This window comes from Heterodontus francisci, chromosome 5 (assembly GCF_036365525.1).
Source record: "Heterodontus francisci isolate sHetFra1 chromosome 5, sHetFra1.hap1, whole genome shotgun sequence".
Taxonomy (NCBI): Eukaryota; Metazoa; Chordata; class Chondrichthyes; order Heterodontiformes; family Heterodontidae; genus Heterodontus; species Heterodontus francisci.
In genome coordinates, this window is record NC_090375.1 from 53757827 (window position 1) to 53783020 (window position 25194).

At 44.4% G+C, this 25194-nt stretch overlaps 1 protein-coding gene across 2 annotated transcripts in view; it reads left to right on the forward strand.

Annotated features, from left to right (window-relative positions):
* The window catches only part of slc22a13b (solute carrier family 22 member 13b), a 55258-nt gene that overhangs the window by 7125 nt on the left and 22939 nt on the right, over window positions 1-25194 (forward strand). For both annotated transcript variants that reach the window (XM_068031433.1, XM_068031434.1), the window contains 3 exons: window positions 4976-5079; window positions 6528-6682; window positions 24555-24723. In XM_068031433.1, the coding sequence (XP_067887534.1) occupies window positions 4976-5079; window positions 6528-6682; window positions 24555-24723 (428 nt within the window). The remainder of the gene's footprint in view (window positions 1-4975; window positions 5080-6527; window positions 6683-24554; window positions 24724-25194) is intronic.

Sequence of the window (25194 nt, forward strand, 5' to 3'; positions counted from 1 at the left end):
CATCCCAGGGACGTCGCGAGATTGCACTGTGGCAGAGGTCACCTTTCAGGGCCACTTCACCATGCTGCTGTCAGTTATCTTGCATCCCCGACATTTTGACCGCAACTGGGGGGTTGATCCCTCTCCTCTCAACGTGCCTTCCTGATTGGCAGATGCAAGGCCCAAGAGGATGAAGGCATTAAAAGGTACATACGAGCTAGGAGCAGGAGTAGGCCACTTGGCCGCTCGAGCCTGCTCTGCCATTCAATAAGTTCATGGCTGATCTGATTGTAACCTCAACTCCACATTCCCACCTACCCCCCATAACCTTTCACCCCCTTGCTCATCAAGAATCTATCTACCTCTGCCTTTAAAATATTCAAAGACTCTGCCTCCAATGCCTTTTGAGGAAGAGAGTTTCAAAGAGTCATGACCCTCAGAGAAAAATTTCTCCTCATCTCTGTCTGAAATGAGTGACCCCTTATTTTTAAACAGTGACCCCTAGTTCTAGATACTCCCACAAGGGGAAACATCCTTTCCACATCCACCCTGCTTTCACATCTTTAGTAATAGCTTCTAACATTTTCCCTATGACAGATGTTAAGCTAACTTGCCTGTAGTTTCCTGCTATCTGTCTCCCTTTCTAAATAAAGGAGATACATTGACTATTTTCCAATCTAATGGAATCTTCTCCGAATCTAGAGAGTTTTGGAAAATTAAAACTTACGCATCAACTATCTCACTAGCCACTTCTTTTAACACCCTAGGATGAAGTCCATCAGCACCTGGGGACTTGTCAGCCCACAGCTCCAACAATTTGCTCAGTACTACTTCCCTGGTGATTGTAATTTTCTTGAATTCCTCCCTCCTTTCCATTTCCTAACTTACAGCTAATACTAGGATGTTACTTGTATCCTCAATAGTGAAGACTGATGCAAAATACCTGTTCAATTCATCTGCCATCTCCTTATTTTCCCTTATTAATTCTCCAGACTCACTTTCTATAGGACCAATGCTCACTTTATTAATTCTTTTCTTTTTTAAATATCTATAGACTCTTACTGTTTTTATATTTCTAGCTAGATTTCTCTCATACTCACTCTCGCAGCCTGGATGAGCTCATTGACCCGCTTGCGGCACTAACTCCATATGTGCAGCGTCACCCCACGGCTGTGGACCTCTGTCATCTGCAGCCATGCCTACTTGGTTTGGCTCCCAGGTCTCCTCCTTCCATCCCTCAGGAGTAAGATGTCCCACCTCTCCTGTGCAGCCTGCAAAAGCACATGGAGAGAGGCATCAGGAAAGTGTGGCCGCTCAGGGGCTCCTCTCAGCCATCTCTAAATATCCACTATGACCTCCTCCTCTTCCAGGCCTTCAGAATGCAGAGTTCAATGCAGGGCTGGCAGCACTTTATAAATGGCGGAAGTACCTGCCGAAGCATCACTTGGCGCTGTGCTCCCTGCCTCCGGCCCCAACCTCCACCACGCAATTGGTCAGATGTCACGGCTCGTTAGGCTTAATTAGCCAGCTGCTGCTGAATTGCATGTTGCTGTCCGCCCCTGCCCCCAACGTGCCTCTCCAGTCCCGATGGCGGGATTGTATCTCACTAATAAAATACGGCCCAGTAAGTCTGTATAAGTATAACTATATTAGACTCTCAACAGAGATATCTGTAAGGATATTAAAACAGCCAAGGTAACTAACAACCCACAATTATTTACACAGTTCACAAACTCCACTTTTATGGGTCTCAACATTATCTTCTTACTTAATCCTAAATAATTGAAAGGAAATATTGAAGGACTTGTGGGTGAGATATTGGGATTATTTTCATCCATGTTTTGGGCACTACGGGCACGCTTAGAGGTCCAAAATGGCTGCCGTGGTGCATGCACACATATTGGTGAGGGGATTAACACATGCATTGAAAGTCCACTGGAAGTATGCAAACAGGCAGATTGTGACTTCAAACAGCGTGCAATGCTGATTTGATGCTACCAGTGCCATTTTGGAGTCCCATGCTCCAGCTAATGCAGTCTTTTACCCTTGAACAGCTGAACATACTTTCAGCAGCAACAGTCATGTGGTAGGAGCTGGAGAACCTTTTGGTGGCTGCAACGCTTCTGTACAAACTAGTAACTCCCAGACATGGGTGCACTACTCGGCATTCCCCTTGGAATACAGCATGACGGAGAATGAACAGAGGTCACACAGAGCAGGACAAGCTTCTGGAAGAGGGAGGGGGAGAAGGGGTCTCAGCAGAAGGCTATATCCACCCAGAGTGTTCAGGCAGCAATTCTCCTGTCTGAACCTCAACGAAGAACAGTGTGTGAGATATCTGTGCTTCAGTAAGGATGTCCTCACTGAAATCTGCCACCTGCTGCAACCACAACTGTAACCCTGTAATCTCAAAACAGGACAAGGACTGCCAGTGGATGTGAAGGTGACAGCGGCGATGAGCTTTTACGCATCTGGCTCTTTCCAGGTTGGAGTTGGATACGTTTGCAACATCTCACAGTTTGGTGTCTACTGTTATATAAGGGAGATCACTGAGGCTTTGTCTTCAATAACAACTAATTACATTTCATTCTCTCTTGCAGGCGAAGTGAGCACTTAGCTTCAATAGGATTTCAGGTCTGCCCATGGTGCAGCATAGCATTGACTGCACGCATATTGCTTTGCGAATACTGCACGTCAACTCTGCCCTCTACCAGGACCAAAAAGGTTTCCACTCCCTTAACATCGAGCTGGTGTATGACCATATGCAGCGAATCATATAGGTGAATGCCCAGTATTCTGGCAGCAGCCCTGATACCTTCATTCTGCAGCAGTCTGCTGTGCCAGCTACATTTGAGCTACCAAATGGTGACTACTGGGTGACAAGGGCTACCAACTAACAAATACACATATGCGCAGCATGCATACAATGAAAGGCATGCTGCTACATGAAGAGTGACAATGTGGCATGCTGAAATAACGCTTCCGATGTGTACCAATGTGGAGGAGCCCTGCAGTACTCAGCAGAGCATAGTGTCTGGATTTGTGGCCGTCTCCTGAATCCTGTAAAACATCATCATTATGAGGGGACGACCCTTGCCATCAGCTATCCTGCGAACAGCTGAGGAGGAGGAGCTGGAGCAGGAGGAGGATGAAGAGGAAGAGAGAGGTAACCTAGACAGTCCTTTTTGGTCAGTGCTGTCCGTGAAGAACTCATCCAAGTGTGATACCAATAACCGCAACCTCAACTCCTCATTCACAATGGTCCCACACCTTCCCTTCCCTCTGACCATCACGGTGTCCACTTGACCACAATGCAAAAATAAAAGCCATTACAAAATAAACATTCCAAACCAAATTTAGAATTTCCATATTTCAACACAAAAGTCAACTAATGGCCCTTGTGCTTTTCCTTTAGTGCCTGTCTTCTGTGTTCTTTTGCATGTACTAGAGCTCCTGGTGCTGCTACACAGTGCGACTCCAGTAGCTGCATCATAGCTGGTGAAAGGCTGCTGACTTTCAGTGGAAGAGACTGCACTGGCCTTGGCCAACAACCTTGAGCAGTTCTGAGCCCAGAAGGCCCGGATGCAGACTGCAGCGTCTCACCATGGGCTGTGGCAGTCTGGGCTGGCTGATGGTAACAGCAAGGGCACTGATGGAGCGGCAGGGGTGAGAGGATGAATGTTGTCTTCCTGAGAGAGTACAGCAGGTTCTTGCTCCATGGAATCACTGCCACCCTCCCTGGTGTGGTGCCTCAGCAATCCTTGTAAACTGTTGGAGGACAGATTGCACACTATAATCCACTGTCATAATGGCCACATTCTGACCTTTCACATCAGCAGTCTGAGCTGTTACTGCAGCATTCAGACATTGGGTGGCTGCTGTTTCTCCTGCAATGGAAGCTGCAACATTGGCCATCAGATGCTGCATCATGATTGTTCCACAAGTGTGCAAATGGAGTTGGCACCACTTCCATGTTGGCAAGGATGGGCTCCAAGTTCTGCACAAAGCCCCATGCCAGGTTAATGCTGGACTTCTTCATGCTCCTTGACATTGACTGCAGGCTTTCTGACAGGCTTCCTAATACACCAAGCATTTCATTGAGCATACCCATCAGCTTTCTTCTGTAGGCTGCCTCATTGAAGTCCTTATCTGGGTCTTCTGCAGTGGAACCTATGGGTGACCTCACCCTCCGGTGAGCTGCCACCTGTGTGACCCTTGCCCCCCCCCCCCCCCCCTCCACGGTTGCAGCCCACTTTTCCCTGGTGTCTCACCGGGTGCAGATCCTGCCTCTAAAACATCCTGTAAGATGTCAATATCTGAGCTGGTTTCTGTGGGTGTGAAATCAAGTGATGCTGCTGTGTCTTCATCACTTTCTTTTTGGTGTTCTTCCACTGTCTGGTCAGGTTCCAAACTCTTGGATATCTGAAAGGAAAAAGGCACAAGGGTAACATTGTCATTTGGGTTGGGGAGCAGGAGTAAAAGGTGCCCTTCTGCTGCTTGTAAATCATAAATAGTGTGAGAATTGGGGGAAGTTGGATGTGAGAAAGAGGGTTAGTTATGTGGATACTGTCATCTTCTATGTTTTCAGTCCCTGCTGGCTATGGCCTCAGTAATGGCTGTTCCAATAATGGTTAGCAAGATCTCCTCCACAATGGTGGGACATGCCGACGAGGGAAATGTGCCACTGAGTGTCATGCAATCCATTTGGCTGATGGTGATATCATGGTTGAATAGCTGGGAGTGGGTACCACCTCTAAGAAATAGGTGTTAGGCTTGCAGCAGTGCTGTGTGTGTGAGGGTGAGGCGAAGCTATGAATGTTAGGTCTGAGTCCTGATTGATAGAGATTGTTAGCAGGTGGGTGACGGAGGTGTGTGGATTTGAGCAGTGTCTGAGGCTAATGAAGTTGGTAGGATATGGTATTTGAAGATGCATTCACTTCCCTCCTCAGTTGACTAAGTCCCTGTTTCTAACTGGCATTGTTTTTCTCTTTTCCAGTTTGATTTGGTTTGTGATGACAATTGGTTAAATCAGCTCTCACGGTCCATTTCCATGTTTGGACTTTTTGTTGGAGCCCTGTTGTTTGGTCCCCTAGCAGACAGGTAAGAAACAACGGTACACTAGCATTTCCTATTGGTCATTTGTAATCTTTAGGAGGTATAGATCACTGCATTGGCCTACACACCACCTCTTATTACTGTATTTTGCACTTCAGAACAGGCAGTCCTGGTGTAAATAACTTGGGGCAGAATTTCTTCTTATTATGCTTCATATCAGATTTCTTGGGTGCAGCACAGAGGAAGCTGGGGCAAGGAAAAGAGCATGTCTGTTGTGAGGCTCAAAGGATCTTCAAATTAGCACAAAATCAGACAGGGCCCTTTATGTGTGTACAATCCTCCGTATCTGCCTTTCTTCTATGTACTGAGTAAGAGGAAAAGCAACCCCCTTGGATCTGAATGCTGTGAAGTTAGAACAAGGGTATTGAACACCACAATACCTGCTCCCAGGATGCCCTGAGCATAAAACGTGCAAAGATTAAAAGCAACAACAAAGGGTGAACAGCACTATATGCTCTGGAATGTACTGTCTGAAAGGAGGGTGGAAGCAGATTCCAGAGTAACTTTAAAAATGGAATTGAATATATGCTTGAAAAGGAAACAAATTAATTGACTATGGGGAAAGAGCAGGAAAGTGAGACTAATTGGATAGCTCTTTCAAAGAGTTGGCACAGGGTTGATGGGCTGAATGGCCTCCTTTTGTGCTATATGATTCTATGATTTTATATCCTCAAAATGAAGCATTGCAAATGGGACATGTTGTTTGTTAACAACAAAATATGTGTAGCATTGAGATACCATCATTATGGTGAAGACAAAATATAGGTTCTCTCAGTCTGCAAATCAAATGGAAATAAAAATGTTATTTCATAAATAATTTCAATTTCATTGAAATGGGGCATCGTCAAGAAGCATTGGCTTGAGCAGCTATTTCAGTAATGGCTTTTTCATCCAACAAATAGAGTTACCATTTAATCCTATTTCTGTGCTCCTTATTTTCTCTGAGTGTTGTTAGTCTATTACATTATGAGAGACTTCAGAGCCAAGCCTGATCCCACCCTCCTCTGACATCCACACATGCATGCTTCCAACTGAAGTTACTGGAAAAGGATTAGGAACAGACTGATTTTCCCTCATCCCTTCTTAATCTTGGATATTGAAGTTAATTGTACCATCCCCAGTGTTGCTTCGGCTAATACTATACTGGCAAAGGCCACTAGTAACTCTCTCCAGCAGAGAGCAAGAGCTTGAACTGACAGTCAAGACTGGGATTCAGCCCTGAGTGTTCAAGAGGAAGTTACAGCACTATACTATTAGTGCTGGTGTCCTTGAGAAGATAGGATTTTGCTAATGGCCAGTTTCTTTCTTCTTTCTTTCTTTTCTTTTGGGCCTCCTTATCTCGAGAGACAATGGATACGCGCCTGGAGGTGGTCAGTGGTTATGGAGTGACCTCTCTAAGTACATTTAATAACATGTTCCTTTCTTTTTTGTAGGTTTGGTCGACGACCAATTGTTCTGCTCTCACTGCTTCTTCAACTAGCCAGTGGTATGGGAGCAGCGTTTGCACCAACCTTCAACTTATTCATTACTCTGCAGTTTGTTCTTGGTGCATCGGTGTCTGGCATGTTGATTAACATCTTTGTTTTAGGTATGAGTAAAGCACTCCATATAGACAACACCCTAAGCGACCTCATTGGTATGCTGCAGCTTGCATTTTCATTAGCCATTGGCATCTTAGTCCTGTTATTTCCTAAGATTACTAGATAAATATAATGAGGAAGACCATTTCATCCATCCTATCTTATCCATTCAGACATCCTCTACCCTTCAAATAGCAGCATTTGGCTATCTCTGAAATGAATGCATAAATTTTGCCTCCATTATCTACCAAGCAGTATATTCTACTACTCATCACACTCTGTGAAATAAAGAACTTTCTAAAATTTAGGCCCATAGGGTCCAAATTCAAATTGAGTAGGGGGGACAATGAGGTAAATAAAGCAGTGACACACAAACAAGAAATGCTGGAAATACTGTTCTGAAGAAGGATCACTGACCTGAAACATTAACTCTGCTTCTCTCTCCACAGATGCTGCCAGACCTGCGGAGTATTTCCAGCATTTCTTGTTTATGTGTCACTGCTTTATTTACCTCATTGTCCCCCCTACTCAATTTGAATTTGGACCCTATGGGCCTAAATTTTAGAAAGTTCTTTATTTCACAGAGTGTGATGAGTATGATGTTCACTTCAAAATTCAACTTTCAGGCACCTTTTGTTTCTTTTGTTGTTCTCAGGGCCTATATCCATAAATATAACCTTGTCACAGAATAATTTTATGATTTTGATATAGGTTACTTGCACATGGCATCTTAAAATACCTTAACATTCCCCCTTATTCAATTCATTGAAATCCTTTCTCCTACAATCCACAGACTTAAAACCCAAATCTGGCAAAATACTGCAGATGCTGGAAATCTGAAACACAAACAAGAAATGCTGGAAATACTGTTCTGAAGAAGGATCACTGACCTGAAACATTAACTCTGCTTCTCTCTCCACAGATGCTGCCAGACCTGCGGAGTATTTCCAGCATTTCTTGTTTATGTTTCAGATTTCCAGCATCTGCAGTATTTTGCCAGATTTGGGTTTTAAGTCTGTGGATTGTAGGAGAAAGGATTTCAATGAATTGAATAAGGGGGAATGTTAAGGTATTTTAAGATGCCATGTGCAAGTAACCTATATCAAAATCATAAAATTATTCTGTGACAAGGTTATATTTATGGATATAGGCCCTGAGAACAACAAAAGAAACAAAAGGTGCCTGAAAGTTGAATTTTGAAGTGAACATCTCCAAGGATCATCATATTCTGAAGACCAAAATGCAAGGTTGAGAGCAGTATAATACCCAACATCTTGGTAATGATGCTTTAAGAATGTTCTAGGATTGTTACATTCTGTCGAGTTGCTAATGGTTAATTTACAGGGTTGTTTAAATACATAATTAGAGAACACAGGTTAAAAATCTCCACAACTTATAGCCTCAGTGTTATTAATCAATACTTGTATAAAAGGTGTACTAATTGGACATAGTGTATGGTTGCTCACTAAACGACAAAATAATTGCCTTGCTCACTCCTGATTCATACAGTACTCAAGTATGCAGACAAGGTGATTCCCAAGTTCAATTTTGATTGTTAACTGAATTTGTTACAATTTGGAGTCTTGCTTTAGAAATGCTCTGGAGTACAACAGTGATGGTTATACCCACAAGTGTCTTAGTGTCTTATGTTTGGAAGCATCCAAGTACTGCCCAATATCAATTTATACAACAGCATAATCCAGTAACAATAGGGCCCGGTTGTGATCTAAACCAACTTTTAAAAAAGTTTATTCATGGGATGTGGCCGTTGCTGACTAGGCCAGCATTTATTGCCCATCCCTAATTCGAGTCATAGCGTCATAGAGTCGTACAGCATAGAAACAGGCCCTTCAGCCCACCGCATCCATGCCGACCATAATGCCAATCTATACTAATCCCACCTGCCTGCATTAATACCATATCCCTCTATGCCTTGCTCATTCAAGTACCTGTCCAGATGCCTCTTAAATGTCACTACTGTTCCTGCCTCCACCACCTCCTCAGGCAGCTCCTTCCAGATACCCACTATTCTTTGTGTGAAAAATTTACCCCTTTGATCCCCTTTAAACCTCCTCCTCTCACCTTAAATCTATGCCCTCTAGTTTTAGTCACCCCTACCATGGGAAACAGACTCTGGCTATCTACCCTATCTATGCCTCTCATAATTTTATATACCTCTATCTTGTCCCCTCTCAGCCTCCTTCGCTCTAGGGAAAACAGACCCAGCCTATCCAATCTCTCTTTATAACTCAAGCCCTCTAAACCAGGCAACATCCTTGTGAATCTTTTCTGCACCCTCTCTAGCTTAATCACATCTTTCCTGGAGTGCGGCGACCAGAACTGCACACAGTGCTCCATATGCAGCCGAACCAACGTTATGTACAACTGTAACATGAATTCCCATGTTACATGAAGATGATTGATGAAGGAAGGGCAGTGGATGTTATCTATATGAACTTTAGTAAAGCCTTTGACAAGGTCCCGCATGGCAGACCGGTACAAAAGGTGAAGTCAAACGGGATCAGAGGTGAGCTGGCAAGATGGATACAGAACTGGCTCGGTCATAGAAGACAGAGGGTAGCAGTGGATGGGTGTTTTTCTGAATGGATGGATGTGACTAGTGGTGTTCCGCAGGGATCACTGCTGGGACCTTTGCTGTTTGTAGTATATACAAATGATTTGGAGGAAAATGTAGCTGGTCTGATTAGTAAGTTTGCGGACGACACAAAAGTTGGTGGAGTTGCGGATAATGTGAGGATTGTCAGAGGATACAGCAGGATATAGATTGGTTGGAGACTTGGGCGCAGAAATGGCATTTGGAGTTTAATCCGGACAAATGTGAGGTAATGCATTTTGGAAGGTCTAATGCAGGTGGGAGGTATACAGTAAATGGCAGAACCCTTAGGAGTATTGACAGGCAGAGAGATCTGGGCGTACAGGTCCACAGGTCACTGAAAGTGGCGACGCAGGTGGATGAGGTAGTCAAGCAGGCATACGGCATGCTTGCCTTTATCGGTCGGGGCATAGAGTATAAAAATTGGCAAGTCATGTTGCAGCTGTACAGAACCTTAGTTAGGCCACACTTAGAATATTGCGTGCAATTCTGGTTGCCACACTACCAGAAGGACGTGGAGGCTTTGGAGAGGGTACAGAGGAGGTTTACCAGGATGTTGCCTGGTCTGGAGGGCATTAGCTATGAGGAGAGGTTGGAAAAACTCGGATTCTTTTCACTGGAATGACGGAGATGGAGGGGCGACATGATAGAGGTTTACAAAGTTATGAGCGGCATGGACAGAATGGATAGTCAGAAGCTTTTTCCCAGGGTGGAAGAGTCAGTTACTAGGGGACATAGGTTTAAGGTGCGAGGGGCAAAGTTTAGAGGGGATGTGCGAGGCAAGTTTTTTACACAGAGGGTGGTGAGTGCCTGGAACTTGCTGCCAGGGGAGGTGGTGGAAGCAGATACAATAGCAACGTTTAAGAGACATCTTGACAAATACATGAATAGGAAGGGTATAGAGGGATATGGATCCCAGAACTGCAGAAGGTGTTAGTTTAGGCAGGCATCAAGATCGGCGCAGGCTTGGAGGGCCGAATGGCCTGTTCCTGTGCTGTACTGTTCTTTGTTCTTTGTTAACTCTTGTACTCAATGTCTCGGCCGCTGAAGGCAAGAATGCCATGCACCTTCTTCACCACCCTGTCTACCTGTGTTGCCACTTTCAGGGAACTATGTACTTGCACCCCAAGGTCTCTCTGCTCAACAACACTCCCCAGGGCCCTGCCATTCACTGTATATGTCCTGCCCTGGTTTAACTTCCCAAAATGCATCACTTCACACTCGTCTGCTTTAAATTCCATTTGCCATTCCCTTGCCCACTTTCCCAGTTGATTGATATACTGTTGTAACCTTAGACAACCTTCTTCACTGTCCACTATACCACCAATTTTGGTGTCATCTGCAAACTTACTAATCATGCCCCTTACATTCACATCCAAGTCATTAATATATATGACAAACAACAGAGGGCCCAGCACCGATCCCTGCAGCACACCACTAGACACCGGCCTCCAATCTGAAAAACAACCCTCCGCTACCACCCTCTGCCTCCTATCATCAAGCCAATTTTGTATCCAATTGGCTAGCTCACCCTGGATCTCATATGTTCAAACCTTCTGGACCAGCCTACCATGCGGGACCTTGTCAAAGGCCTTGCTAAAGTCTATGTAGACAACGTCCTTCGCCCTGCCCTCGTCAACCCTCTTGATCACCTCCTCGAAAAACTCAATCAAATTTGTGAGACATGATTTCCCACGCACAAAGCCATGCTGACTATCCCTAATCAGACCATGCCTTTCCAGATGCATATCAATCCTGTCTCTCAGAATCCCTTCCAATAACTTTCCCACTACTGATGTAAGGCTCACCGGCCTGTAGTTCCCTGGCTTATCCTTGCTGCCCTTCTTAAATAAAGGCACAATATTAGCTATCCTCAAGTCTTCCGGTACCTCACCCGTGGCTAACGATGATATAAATATCTCTGCCAGGTCCCCAGCAATCTCCTTCCTTGCTTCCCATAGCATCCTGGGATACACCTGGTCAGACCCTGGGGATTTATCCACCTTAATGTGCTTCAAAGCCTCCAACACCTCCTCCTTTGTCATGTTGATATGCTCTATGATATCGGTGTTCTCTCCCTTGAACTCACGAGCTTCCATGACCTTCTCCATGGTAAATACTGACAAGAAATATTCGTTTAAGACCTCGCCCATTTCCCGTGGCTCCACACATAGATTACCACACTGATCCTTAAGGGGACCTACTCACTCCCGAGCTACCCTTTTAATATACTGATAGAATCTTTTAGGATTCTCCTTTATCTTATCTGCCAGGGAAATCTCATGGCCCCTTTTCGCCCTCCTAATTTCCTTCTTAAGTGTACTCCTACATCCCCTATACTCCTCGAGGGACTCGCTCGATCCCAGCTGCTTAAACCTGACATATGCCTCCTTCTTTGTCCTGACCAGACACTCAATATCCCTCATCAACCAAGATTCCCTAAACTTGCCAGCCTTGCCCTTCCATCTAACAGGAACATGCCAGCCCTGAACTCTTCCTATTTCACTTTTAAAAGCCTCCCACTTGCCAGCCATCCTTTTACCTGTAAACAGCCTCTCCCATTCAACTTTTGAGAGTTCCTGTCTGATGCCATCGAAATTAGCCTTCCCCCAATTTAGGACTTCAACCTGAGGACCAGTCCTATCCTTTTCCATAACTAGCTTGAAGCTAATAGAGTTATGGTCACTGGTCCCAAAGTGTTCCCCCAATGACACATCAACCACCTGCTCATCCTCATTTCCTAATTGCCCTTGAGAAGGTGTTGGTGAGCTGCCTTCTTGAACCACTGCAGTCCATGTGAGGTAGGTATACCCACAGTACTGTTAAGAAGGGAGTTCCAGGATTTTGACCCAGTGACAGTGAAGAAATGGCGATATAATTCCAAGTCAGGATGGTGTGTGACTTGGAGGGGAACTTGCAGGTGGTGGTGTTCCCATGCATTTTCTGCCCTTGTCCTTCTCATTGGTAGAGGTCGCGGGTTTGGAAGGTGCTGTCGAAGAAGCCTTGGTGCGTTGCTGCAGTGCATCTTGTAGATGGTACACATTGCTGCCATTGTGCGTCGGTGGTGGAGGGATTGAATGTTTGTCGATGGGGTGCCAATCAAGTGGGCTGCTTTGTTCTGGATGTTGTCAGCTTCTTGAGTGTTGTTGGAGCTGCACCCATCCAGGCAAGTGGAGAATATTCCATCACACTCCTGACTTGTGCCTTGTAGATGGCGGACAGGATTTGGGGAGCCAGGAGGTGAGTTACTCATCGCAGGATTCCTAGCCTCTGACCTGCTTTTGTAGCCATGGTATTTATATGGCTACTCCAGTTCAGGGTAGCCCCTAGGCTGTTGATAGTAGGGGATTCAGCGATGGTAAAGCCATTGAATGTTAAGGGGAGATGGTTAGATTCTCTCTTGTTGGAGATGGTCATTGCCTGGCACTTGTGTGGCGTGAATGTTACTTGCCATTTACCAATCCAAGCCTGGATATTGTCCAGGTCTTGCTGCATTTCTACACGGACTGCTTCAGTACCTGAGGAGTCGCGAACGGTGCTGAACATTGCGCAATCATCAGTGAACATCCCCACTTCTGACCTTATGATTGAAGGAAGGTCATTGATGAAGCAGCTGAAGGTGGTTGGGCCGAGGACACTACCCTGAGGAACTCAGGATAGCACGTTTAGAGAGGTGGTCACACCAAAGATAATGGTAGCACAGACAGAAAAGGGATGGGTGGCACAAGGTGGAGTAATAGGTGTAGACAGATAGTTCAAGAGTCCCCTGTGGCCATCCCCCTCTCAAACAGATATATCGCTTTGGATACTGTTGGGGGGGATGGCCTCCCAGGGGAAAGCAGCAACAGCCAGGTCCGGCACCAAGGATGGTTCTGCTGCACAGCAGGAGGGAAAAAGGAGTGGAAGAGCTGTAGTGATAGGGGATTCTATCATAAGGGGTACAGATAGGCGTTTCTTTGTCTGCAAATGTGACTCCAGGATGGTATGTTGCCTCCCTGATATTAGGGTCAAGGATGTCATTGAGCGGCTGCAGGACATTCTGAAAGGGGGGTGAGCAGCCAGAGGTCGCGGTACACATTGGTACCAATGACATGGGTGGAAAAAGGGATGAGGTCCTGCAACAAGAATTTAGGGAGTTAGGTAGCAGATTAAAAAGCAGGACTTCTAAGGTTGTAATCTCAGAATCACTCCCAGTGCCACGTGCCAGTGAGTTTAGAAATAGGAGGATAGAGCAGATGAATGCGTGGCTGAGGAGAGGGCTTTAGTTTCCTGGATCACTGGGTCTGTTTCTGGCAAAAGTGGGACCTGTACAAGTTGGACGGATTGCACCTGAACCGGAATAGGGCAAGCATCCTCACTGGGAGGTATCCTAGTTCTGTTGGGGGGGGGTTTAAACTAATTTGGCAGGGGGGTGGGATACAGAGTGGAGATACAGTAGGGTGTAATATAGAACAGAAAGTGAGTCTGTCTGGAAGGCAGAGCAAATATAGAACTGGTAAGACACAAGTGAAAAATGCAAGGTTGGATTGCATATATTTCAATGCAAGGAGTCTTACTAGTAAGGCAGATGAATTGAGGGCATTGATTAGCACATGGGATTATGATGTTATTGCTATCATAGAGACATGGTTGAGGGAGGGACAGGACTGGCAGATCAATATTCCAGGCTATAGAATATTCAGGCGCAATGGGAGAGGGGATGAAAGAGGAGGTGGCATTGCACTGTTGATTAAGGAGTCAATTACTGCAGTAAGGAGGGATGATATCTTAGAAGGTTCCTCAAATGAGGCCATTTGGGTAGAACTTAAAAACAAAAAGGAGGTAATCACTTGGCTGGGAGTGTACTACAGGCCTCCAAATAGTCAGGAAGAGATAGAGGAGCAGATATGTCGGCAAATCTCAGAGAGGTGTAAAAATAATGGGGTAATAATAGTAGGGGATTTCAACTTCCCCAATATTGACTGGGATAGTCTTAGTGCAAAAGGCTTAAAGGGGGCAGAATTCTTAAAATGCATACAAGAGAGCTTTTTGAGCCAGTATGTAGAAAGTCCTACAAGAGAAGGGGCAGTACTGGACCTAATCATAGGTTATGAAGCTGGTCAAGTGGTAGAAGTGTCAGTGGGGGAGCATTTCGGGGTTAGTGACCATAACTCTGTAAGATTTAAAGTAGTTATGGAAAAGGACAAAAATGGACCAGAAATAAAGGTACTGAATTGGGGGACGGCCGACTTTAATATGAAAGTATAGAATCTGGCCAAAGTGGACTAGGAGCAGTTACCTGTAGGAAAGTCTACATCACGACAGAACAGTGGTTGAATCAGGCAAAACGGAAATCATGCTTGACAAATCTACTAGAATTCTTTGAGGATGCAACTAGTAGAGTTGATGAGGGGGAGCCAGTGGATGTGGTTTATTTGGACTTTCAGAAGGCTTTCAACAAAGTCTCACATAAGAGATTAGCATGTAAAATTAAAGCGCATGGGATTGAGGGTAGTGTATTGTGATGGATAGAAAATTGGTTGGCGGACAGGAAACAAAGAGTAGGGATAAATGGGTCTTTTTCCGACTGGCAGGCAGTGACTAGTGGGGTACCGCAGGGATCGGTGCTAGGACCCCAGCTATTCACAATATACATTAATGATTTAGATGAGGGAACTAAATGTAATATCTCCAAATTTGCAGATGACACAAAACTGGGTGGGAGGGTGAGTTGTGAGGAGGATGCAAAGAGGCTTCAGGGTGATTTGGACAAGTTGAGTGAGTGGGCTAATGCATGGCAGATGCAGTATAATGTGGATAAATGTGAGGTTATCCACTTTGGTAGCAAAAACAGGAAGGCAGATTATTATCTGAACGGCTATAAACTGAGAGAGGGGAATATGCAGCGAGACCTGGGTGTTCTCATACTCCAGTCGCTAAAGGTAAGCATACAGGTGCAACAGACAGTACAAAAGGCAAATGGTATGTTGGCCTTCATAGCAAGAGGATTCAAGTACAGGAGCAGGGATGTCTTGCTGCAATTATACAGGGCCTTGATGAGGCCACACCTGGAATATTGTGTGCAGTTTTCGTCTCCTTATCTGAGGAAGGATGTGGTATAGAGGGAGTGCAGCGAAGGTTTACCAGACTGATTCCTGGGATGGTGGGACTGATGTATAAAGAGAGATTGAGTTGGTTTGGATTATATTTGCTGGAGTTCAGAAGAGTGAGGGGGGCTCTCATAGAAACCTATAAAATTCTAACAGGACTTGACAGGGTAGATGCAGTAAAGAATGTTCCCGATGGTGGGGGAGTCCAGCACGAGTGGTCATAGTCTAAGGATACAGGGTAAACCTTTCAGGACTGAGATGAGGAGAAATTTCTTCACCCAGAGAGTGGTGAACCTGTGGAATTCACTGCCACAGAAAGCCGTTGAGGCCAAAACATTGTATGTTTTCAAAAAGGAGTTAGATATAGCTCTTGGGTCTAAAGGGATCAAAGGGTATGGGGCGAAAGCGGGAGTTGGATGATCAGCCATGATCATAATGAATGGCAGAGCTGTCTCGAAGGGCCGAATGGCCTATTCCTGCTCCTATTTTCTATGTTTCTATCAGTGGGAGTCATTCAAAAGGAAATTGTCAGAGTTCAGAGCCAACATGTACCCGTTAAGGTGAAGGGTAGGACTGGAGAATTGCTAATGTTGTCCCCTTGTTTAAGAAGGGTAGCAGGGAAAATCCAGGTAATTATAGACCGGTGAGCCTGACATCAGTGGTAGGGAAGCTGCTGGAGAAGATACTGAGGGATGGGATCTATTCCCATTTGGAAGAAAATGGGCTTATCAGTGATAGGCAACATGGTTTTGTGCAGGGAAGGTCATGTCTTACCAACTTAATAGAATTCTTTGAGGAAGTGACAAAGTTGATTGATGAGGGAAGGGCTGTAGATGTCATATACATGGACTTCAGTAAGGCATTTGATAAGGTTCCCCATGGTAGGCTGATGGAGAAAGTGAAGTCGCATGGGGTCCAGGGTGTACTAGCTAGATGGATAAAGAACTGGCTGGGCAACAGGAGACAGAGAGTAGCAGTGGAAGGGAGTTTCTCAAAATGGAGACGTGTGACCAGTGGTGTTCCACAGGGATCCGTGCTGGGACCACTGTTGTTTGTGATATACATAAATGATTTGGAGGAAAGTATAGGTGGTTTGATTAGCAAGTTTGCAGATGACACTAAGATTGGTGGAGTAGCAGATAGTGAAGGGGACTATCAGAGAATACAGCAGAATATAAATAGATTGGAGGGTTGGGCAGAGAAATGGCAGATGGAGTTCAATCAGGGCAAATGTGAGGTGATGCATTTTGGAAGATCCAATTCAAGAGTGAAGTATACAGTAAATAGAAAAGTCCTGGGGAAAATTGATGTACAGAGAGATTTGGGTGTTCAGGTCCATTGTTCCCTGACGGTGGCAACGCAGGTCAATAGAGTGGTCAAGAAGGCATACGGCATGCTTTCCTTCATCGGACGGGGTATTGAGTACAAGGGTTGGCAGGTCATGTTACAGTTGTATAAGACTTTGGTTCGGCCACATTTGGAATACTGCGTGCAGTTCTGGTCGCCACATTACCAAAAGGATGTAGATGCTTTGGAGAGGGTGCAGAGGAGGTTCACCAGGATGTTGCCTGGTATGGAGGGCGCCAGCTATGAAGAGAGGTTGAGCAGATTAGGATTATTTTCATTAGAAAGACGGAGGTTGAGGGGGGACCTGATTGAGGTGTAGAAAATCATGAGAGGTATAGACAGGGTGGATAGCAAGAAGTTTTTTCCCAGAGTGGGGGATTCAATTACTAGGGGTCACGAGTTCAAAGTGAAAGGGGAAAAGTTTAGGGGGGATATGCGTGGAAAGTTCTTTACGCAGAGGGTGGTGGGTGCCTGGAACGCGTTGCCAGCGGAGGTGGTAGACGCGGGCATGATAGCGTCTTTTAAGATGTATCTAGACAGATACATGAATGGGCAGGAAGCAAAGAGATACAGACCCTTAGAAAATAGGCGACATGTTTAGATAGAGGATCTGGATCGGCGCAGGCTTGGAGGGCCGAAGGGCCTGTTCCTGTGCTGTAATTTTCTTTGTTCCTTGTTCTTTGTTCTAACAGGCCCAGGGAACCCTGGATGTCAAGGGATATAGAGGATTGGATGAGGAAAAAAAAGGAGGCTTATTGCAGACCCTAAGCGCTGAAAACAGCAGAGGCACTAGAGGAGTATAGAAAGTGTAGGGTGGCACTTAAAAAAGTAATTAGGAGAGCGAAGAGGGGACATGAAAAAACATTGGTGGGTAAGATAAAGGAAAATCTTAAGGGGTTTCATATATTAAGGGTAAGAGGATAACCAGGGAAAGAGTAGGGCCCATTAAGGACCAACGTGGCAATCGTTGTGTGGAGCCGGAGGACATAGGTGAGGTTTTAAATGATTACTTTTCATCGGTGTTCACTATGGAGAATGACGATGTAGGTGTAGAGATCAGGGAGGGGGATTGTGATATACTTGAACATATTAGCATTGAAAGGGAGGAATTATTAGCTGTTTTAGCAGGTTTAAAAGTGGATAAATCCTCAGGCCCAGATGAGATGTATCCAAGGCTGTTATGTGAGGCAAGGAAAGAGATAGCAGGGGCTTTGACACAAATTTTCAAATCCTCTCTGGCTACAGGAGAGGTACCAGAGGACTGGAGGACAGTGAATGTGGGTTCGTTATTCAAGAAAGGTAGCAGGGATAAACCAGGTAATTACAGGCCAGTGAGTCTAACATCAGTGGTTGGGAAAATATTGGAAAAAATTCTGAGGGACAGGAGTAATCTCCATTTGGAGAGGCAGGGATTAATCAGGGATAGTCAGCATGGCTTTGTCAGGGAGAGATCGTGTCTAACTAACATGATTGAATTTTTCGAGGAGGTGATGAGACGTGTCAATGAGGGTAAAGCAGTAGATGTAGTATACATGGATTTCAGTAAGGCTTTTGATAAGGCCCACGTGGGAGATTGGTTAAGAAGGTAACAGCCCATGGGAGCCAAGGCAATTTGGCAAATTGGATCCAAAGTTGGATTAGTGTCAGGAGGCAGAGGGTAATGGTTGAGGGCTGTTTTTGCGATTGGAAGCCTGTGACCAGCGGTGTACCACAGGGATCGGTGTTGGGACCCTTGCTGTTTGTAGTGTACGTTCATAATTTAGATGTGAATATAGGAGGTATGATCAGTAAGTTTGCAGATGCCACGAAAATTGGGGTGTTGGAAATAGCGAGGAGGAAATCCTTAGATTACAGGGAGATATAGATGGGCTGGTAAGATGGGCGGAGCAGTGGCAAATGGAATTTAATCCTGAAAAGTATGAGGTAATGCATTTTGGGAGGACTAACAAGGCAAGGGAATATACAATGGATGGTAGGACCCTAGGAAGTACAGAAAGTCAGAGGGACCTTGGTGTACTTATCCATAGATCACTGAAGGCAGCACCACAGGTAGATAAGGTGGTTAGGAAGGCATATGGGATACTTGCCTTTATTAGCCAAGGCATAGAATATAAGAGCAGGGAGGTTATGATGGAGCTGTATAAAATGCTAGTTAGGCCACAGCTGGAGTACTGTGTACAGTTCTGGTCCACCACACTTGGAAGGATATGATTGCACTGGAGAGGGTGCAGAGGAGATTCACCAGGATGTTGCCTGGGCTGGAGCATTTCAGCTATGAAGACAGACTGAAAAGGCGAGGGTTGTTTTCCTTGGAGCAGAGAAGGCTGAGGGGGAGACATGATTGAGGTGTACAAGATTATGAGGGGCATTGATAGGTTAGATAGGAAGAAACTTTTTTCCTTAACGGAAGGGTCAAGAACCAGGGTGCATAGATTTAGGGTAAGGGGCAGGAAATTTGGGGGGATTTGAGGAAAAATTTTCACCCAGCAGCTGGTTGGAATCTGGAATGCACTGCCTGAAGAGGTGGTGGAGCAAGGAACCCTCACAACATTTAAGCAATATTTAGATGAGCACTTGAAACGCCATAGCACACAACGCTATGGGCCGAGTGCAGGAATATGGGATTAGAATAGATGGGTGCTTGATGGCTGGCACAGACATGATGGGCCGAAGGACCTGTTTCTGTGCCCTATAACTATGACTCGATGACTCTAACTCCTGCAGTGATGTCCTGAGCTCAAATGATTGACTTCCATCAACCAAAACCATCCTCCTTTGCGCTAGGTATGATTCCAACCAGCGAAGAGTTTCCCCTCGATTCCCATTTACTTCAGTTTTGCTCGGGCTCCTTGATGCCATACTCGGTCAAATGCTGCCTTGATGTCAAGGGCAGTCACTATCATCTCACTTCTTGAGCTTAGCTCTTTTGTTCATGTTTGAACCAAGGCTGTAATGAGGTCAGGAACTGAGTGGCCCTGGCAGAACCCAAACTGAGCGTCACTGAGCAGGTTATTGCTAAGCAACTGCCACTTGATGGCACTGTTGATGACACCCTCCATCATTTTATTGATGAGTGAGAGTAAGATGGGGCGGTAATTGGCCGGGTTGGACATGTCCTGCTTTTTGTGTGCAAGACATACCTGGGCAATTTTCCACATTGCCGGATAGATGCCAGTGTTGTAGCTGTACTGGAACAGCTTGTCTCGGGGTGAAGGAAGTTCTGGAGCACAGGTCTTCAGTACTATTGCCGGAATATTGTCAGGGCCCGTAACCTTTGCAGTATCCAGTGCCTTCAGTTGTTTCTTGATATTACGCGGAGTTAATCAAATTGGCTGAAGACTGGCATCTGTGATGCTGGGGACTTCAGGAGGAGGCTAAGATGGATCATCAACTCGGCACTTCTGGCTGAAGATTGTTGCAAATGCTTCAGCCTTATCTTTTGCACTGATGCACTGGGCTTCCCCATCATTGAGGATGGGGATATTTGTGGAGCCACCTCCTAGTTGTTTAATTGTCCACCACCATTCACGGCCGAATGTGGCAGGACTGCAGAGCTTAGATCTGATCCGTTGGCTATGGGATTGCTTCGCTTTGTCTATCACATGCTGCTTACACAGTTTGGCACGCATGTAGTCCTGTGTTGTAGCTTCACCAGGTTGACACTTCATTTTGAGGTATGCCTGGTACTGCTCCTGGCATGCCCTCCTGCACTCTTCATTGAACCAGGGTTGGTCTCCTGGCTTGATGGTAATGGTAAATATGCTGGACCATGTGGTCACAGATTGTGGTTGATTCTGCTACTGCTGATGGCCCACAGCACTTCAGGATGCCCAGATTTGCATTGCTAAATCTGTTCGAAATGTATCCCATTTAGCACGGTGATAGTGCCACACAACACGATGGAGGGTATCCTTAATGTGAAGGCGGGACTTGGTCTCCATAAGGACTGTGCGGTGGTCACTCCTACCAATACTGTCATGGATAGATGCATCTGCGGCAAGCAGATTGGTGAGGATGAGGTCAAGTATGTTTTTCCCTCTTTTTGGTTCTCTCACCGCCTGCCACATACCCAGCCTAGCAGCTATGTCCTTTACGACTTGGCCAGCTCGATCAGTAATGGTGCTACTGAGCTACTCTTGTTGATCGACATTGAAGTCCCCCACCCAGAGTACATTCTGTGTCCTTGCCACCCTCAGTGCTTCCTCCAAGTGGTGTTCAACATGGAGGAGTATTGACTCATCAGCTGGGGGAAGGCAGTAGATGGTAATCAGCAGGAGGTTTCCTTGCCCATGTTTGACCTGATGCCATGAGACTTCATGGGGTCCGGAGTCGATGTTGACTCCCAGGGCAACTCTCCCGACTGTATACCACTGTGCCGCCACCTCTGCTGGGTCTGTCCTGCCGGTGGGACAGGACATACTGGGGGATGGTGATAGCAGTGTCTGGGACATTGCCTGTAAGGTATGATTCCGTGAGTATGACTATGTCAGGCTGTTGCTTGACTAGTCTGTGGGACAGCTCTCCCAACTTTGGCACCAGCCCCCAGATGTTAGTAAGGAGGACTTTTCAGGGTCAACAGGGCTGGGTTTGCCATAGTAGTTTCCAGTGCCTGGGTCGATGCCAGATGTTCTGTCCAGTTTCATTCTTTTTTTATTGACTTCGTAGCGGTTAGGTACAACTGAGTGGCTTTATAGGCCATGTAATAGTCAACCACATTGTTGTGGGTTTGGAGTCACATGTAGGCCAGTCCAGTTAAGGACAGAAGATTTTCTTCCCTAACGGGACATTATTGATCCAGATGGGTTTTTACAACAATCGACAATGGTTTCATGGCCATCATTACACTAGCTATTAATTCCAGATTAATTGAATTCAAATTCTACCTTCTGTTGTGGTGGGATTAAAATCCATGTCCCCAGCGCAATACCCTGGATCTCTGAGTTACTAGTCCAGTGACATTACCACGCCAACGCCGCCCCTATTTGTCATTAAATCACATAGCTGGCCCATCATTAAGACTGCCTATTTCTACTTTCATAACATCATCTGATTTGCCCTCCCTCAGCTCATCTGCTGCTGAAAGCATCATGCATGATTTTGTTACCTCTAGACTTGACTATTCCAACACACCCCTGGCAGGCCTTCCATTTATTACCCTCCATAAACTTGAGGTCATCCAAAACTCTGCTGACCGTATCTTAACTTGCATTAAACCCTGTTTGCCCATCATTCTTGTGCTCACTCACTTACCTTACCTCCCAATTAAGCAACGCCTATTTTTAAATTCTTATCCTTATTTTCAAATCTCTTCATGACCTCACCCTCCCCTTCTTTGTAATCTCCTCCAGCCCTATCTCTGCTGCTTTAATTCTGGCCTCTTATGCATCCCCAATTTTAATCGCTCCATCATTGGTGGCTATGCCTTAGGTTGCCTTGCCCCTAAGTTCTGGAATTCCTTCCTTAAACCTCTCCACATCTCTACTTCCCTTTCCTTCTTTAAGATGCTCCTTAAAATTTACCTCTTTGACCAATCTTTTGGCCATTTGCCCTAATATCTCCTTATGTGGCTCAGTGTCAAATTTTGGCTGATAATGTTCACATGAAGTGCTTTGGGACATTTTACTGCATTAAGGATGGTATATAAATGCAAGTTGTTGTCATTTCACATGTGGTCTCCCAATCTTTCTGGGGATGGTCTGAGAAAACACCTAAGAAGATGAGCCAGATATGAAACATCAAACTACTTGATTTCATAACAAGTGAGCATACAGAGCAACAGTTATGATCAGACTCATTTAATTCAATCATTACAACTTGTCTTTGCATAATAACACCAAATAATGAAGATGCTATGCTTCCCCACAACAGTGGGTTATCTTGCTTGACTTAAACTGAGTTGAAAGCACTTACTTGAAACTGATGAGACTGATGACAAAGATGATGAAATGACCTTGTGTATTGTCTCTTGTTTTCTGATGTTGTGATAACAAGTAAGGTGATAACAAAAACTGAGGAAGAGGAAATAGCAGAAGTGGAGATCCATGGCCTTGGCAGGATTTCTCGATGTGAAGTTGGAAGCTGATCCTAAGATACATGAGTATTGGAACTTCCAAGATGGATTAACTAATGATGAGGAGTTTCATCTTCAAAAGTCATAAAGTTCATGTGCCTGACAGCCTGAGAAATTTCATGTTGGGAAAAAATATATCAAAGCCACCAAGCAATTGAAAAACCCAAATGTTCGCAAATGATGTCTTGTCCAGGCCTGGAATACTGGTAGAAATTGCAGAAATTTTAGCTAATGTTCAACAAATAACACACACAATAGAAATAAATAGAATTTACAGCATAGAAGTAGTACATTTGGCCCAACTGTTCATGCTGATGTTTATACTCCCTCTGCATGGGCCAAAAATACAAAAATAAACTGTGCCAAGAGCCAATGCAATTACATATTTAATTGTCACATTTCTATAACTCAATCTGTTAACCAATGCCAAGAATTAAAAGTGACTGTACATTGCAAACAGTGTGTTGCTAGATACATGTTCCCAAGATGGAATTGTTTCAAATAATTGAGCCTTACCCATGAGGAGTTCAAAAAATGTAAAAGAAAGAAGCTTATGGATTCAAGCAGATAATGCCATCATCCTACCTGAGACTTGTTGAAGAAAGCAAAGTGTGAAGAGGAACATAGTTAATTATCGTAGTACACATAGAGATGCAATACTGTCACCTACACAATTCTTGATACTGGAAGTAAAACAATATTTCCCACCTCAGAACAACTACTGAAACTGGATATCTTCAAAGAAATTTCATGACAACTCGACAAAAGTAACAAACGAGTTATTATTTCCAAGAATCTGTCTTTTAAAACTACTGCTATGAGGAGGTACAGTGAGAGTGCACACAACTGAGCAAAAACTGAATGGAAAACAGTGATTGTTCTGCAAAAGAGTGATGAACATAGGAACATAGGAGCAGGACTAGGTCATTCAGCCCATCGAGCCTGCTCCACTATTCAACATGATCATGGCTGATCATCCACTTCAATGCCTTTTTCCCACACTATCTTCATATGATTGTAGATTATGAAAGAAAATGATCAACACTTGATAAGGAACAAAAAGAATCTCTTCAAAAGACCTGAAAGGTTGGAGCTGGTGTGAGAAGAGCTGAAGAAAGAGGAGAAACAACAAATTAAACTGGAGATTAGCAAGAGCAAGCCAGAATTATGATTCTGCATGTAATCTTAAAATTAAAATTGGGCCATTTAGGAGTGAAATCAGGAAACACCTCTCACACAAAGGGAAGTAGATATATAGAACGTTCTCTCCAAAAATGGATGCTGGGTCAATAGAAATTTTCAAAACTGAGATCAATAGATTTTTGTTACACAAATATATCACATGATATAAAGCAAAGGCAGGTAAATGGAGTTCAGGTGTGCTGATCAGTCATGATCTAATTGAATGGCAGAACAGGCTTGAGGTTCAGAATGGACTACTCTATATATTTCATAATCAATTACCCAAGTATTCGTACCTTCAAATGGGAAGACATTTTATTTAAAGGGTAATCCCAGTCTTCAATGTACCAAGGATTTAATAAAGATTTTTGACCAGATCATTAAGTCCAACGATTCAATAAAATAAAGCTACTTGTTTTTATGTAACAAGCCCCACTACTTTAATTTTACCTTAGGATGTGTATTTCTTACAAGATTACGAGATTTCTTACAAGAAAACTATGAGATGGATGGAGAATTAATTAAAAATGGAAGCATATTTTTTAAAAATCCAACCTGCCAATTTTGTGCATTTGCAGGTACAGAATGGTCTGGTATATCGCAACGATCATTTGCAACAGTCCTCTCCCAATGTGCCTTTTCAACTGGGCAGATGGTTCTGGCTGGGCTGGCTTATGAGATTCGTAACTGGAGGATGCTGCAATTAATTATCTCATGCCCTTTGGTTATCTTCTTCTTTTACATATGGTAAAGTATTTTACATAACTTCTGTAAGCTTCAATTCTATCACAAGGGTCAATTTCTTCTTATTTCAGTATTAGATTTATCAGTAGCTATCTTTTATTTATGGCCCTTAGTTTTGGATTCTTCCACAATGGAAATATCTTCTCCATATTTACTCTGTCCAACCCATTCATAATTTTAAACATCTCAGGTTACCTCCAAGTCTTTTTTTAAAGGAAAAAGCCCAACTTGTCCAATCTTTTCCAATAGTTGTAATCTCTCAGTTCTGGTACCATCCTTGCAAATGTTCTTAACACTTATTCCAGTGCTTCTGTGTCCTTTTTATAGTATGGAGACCAGAACTGTGCACAGTATGCCTGACCAAGATCTTATACAAAAGACCTGAAACGTTAACTCTGTTTCTCTCTCCACCGACGCTGCCTGACCTGCTGAGTATTTCCAGCATTTTCTGTTTTTATTTCAAGATTCTACACA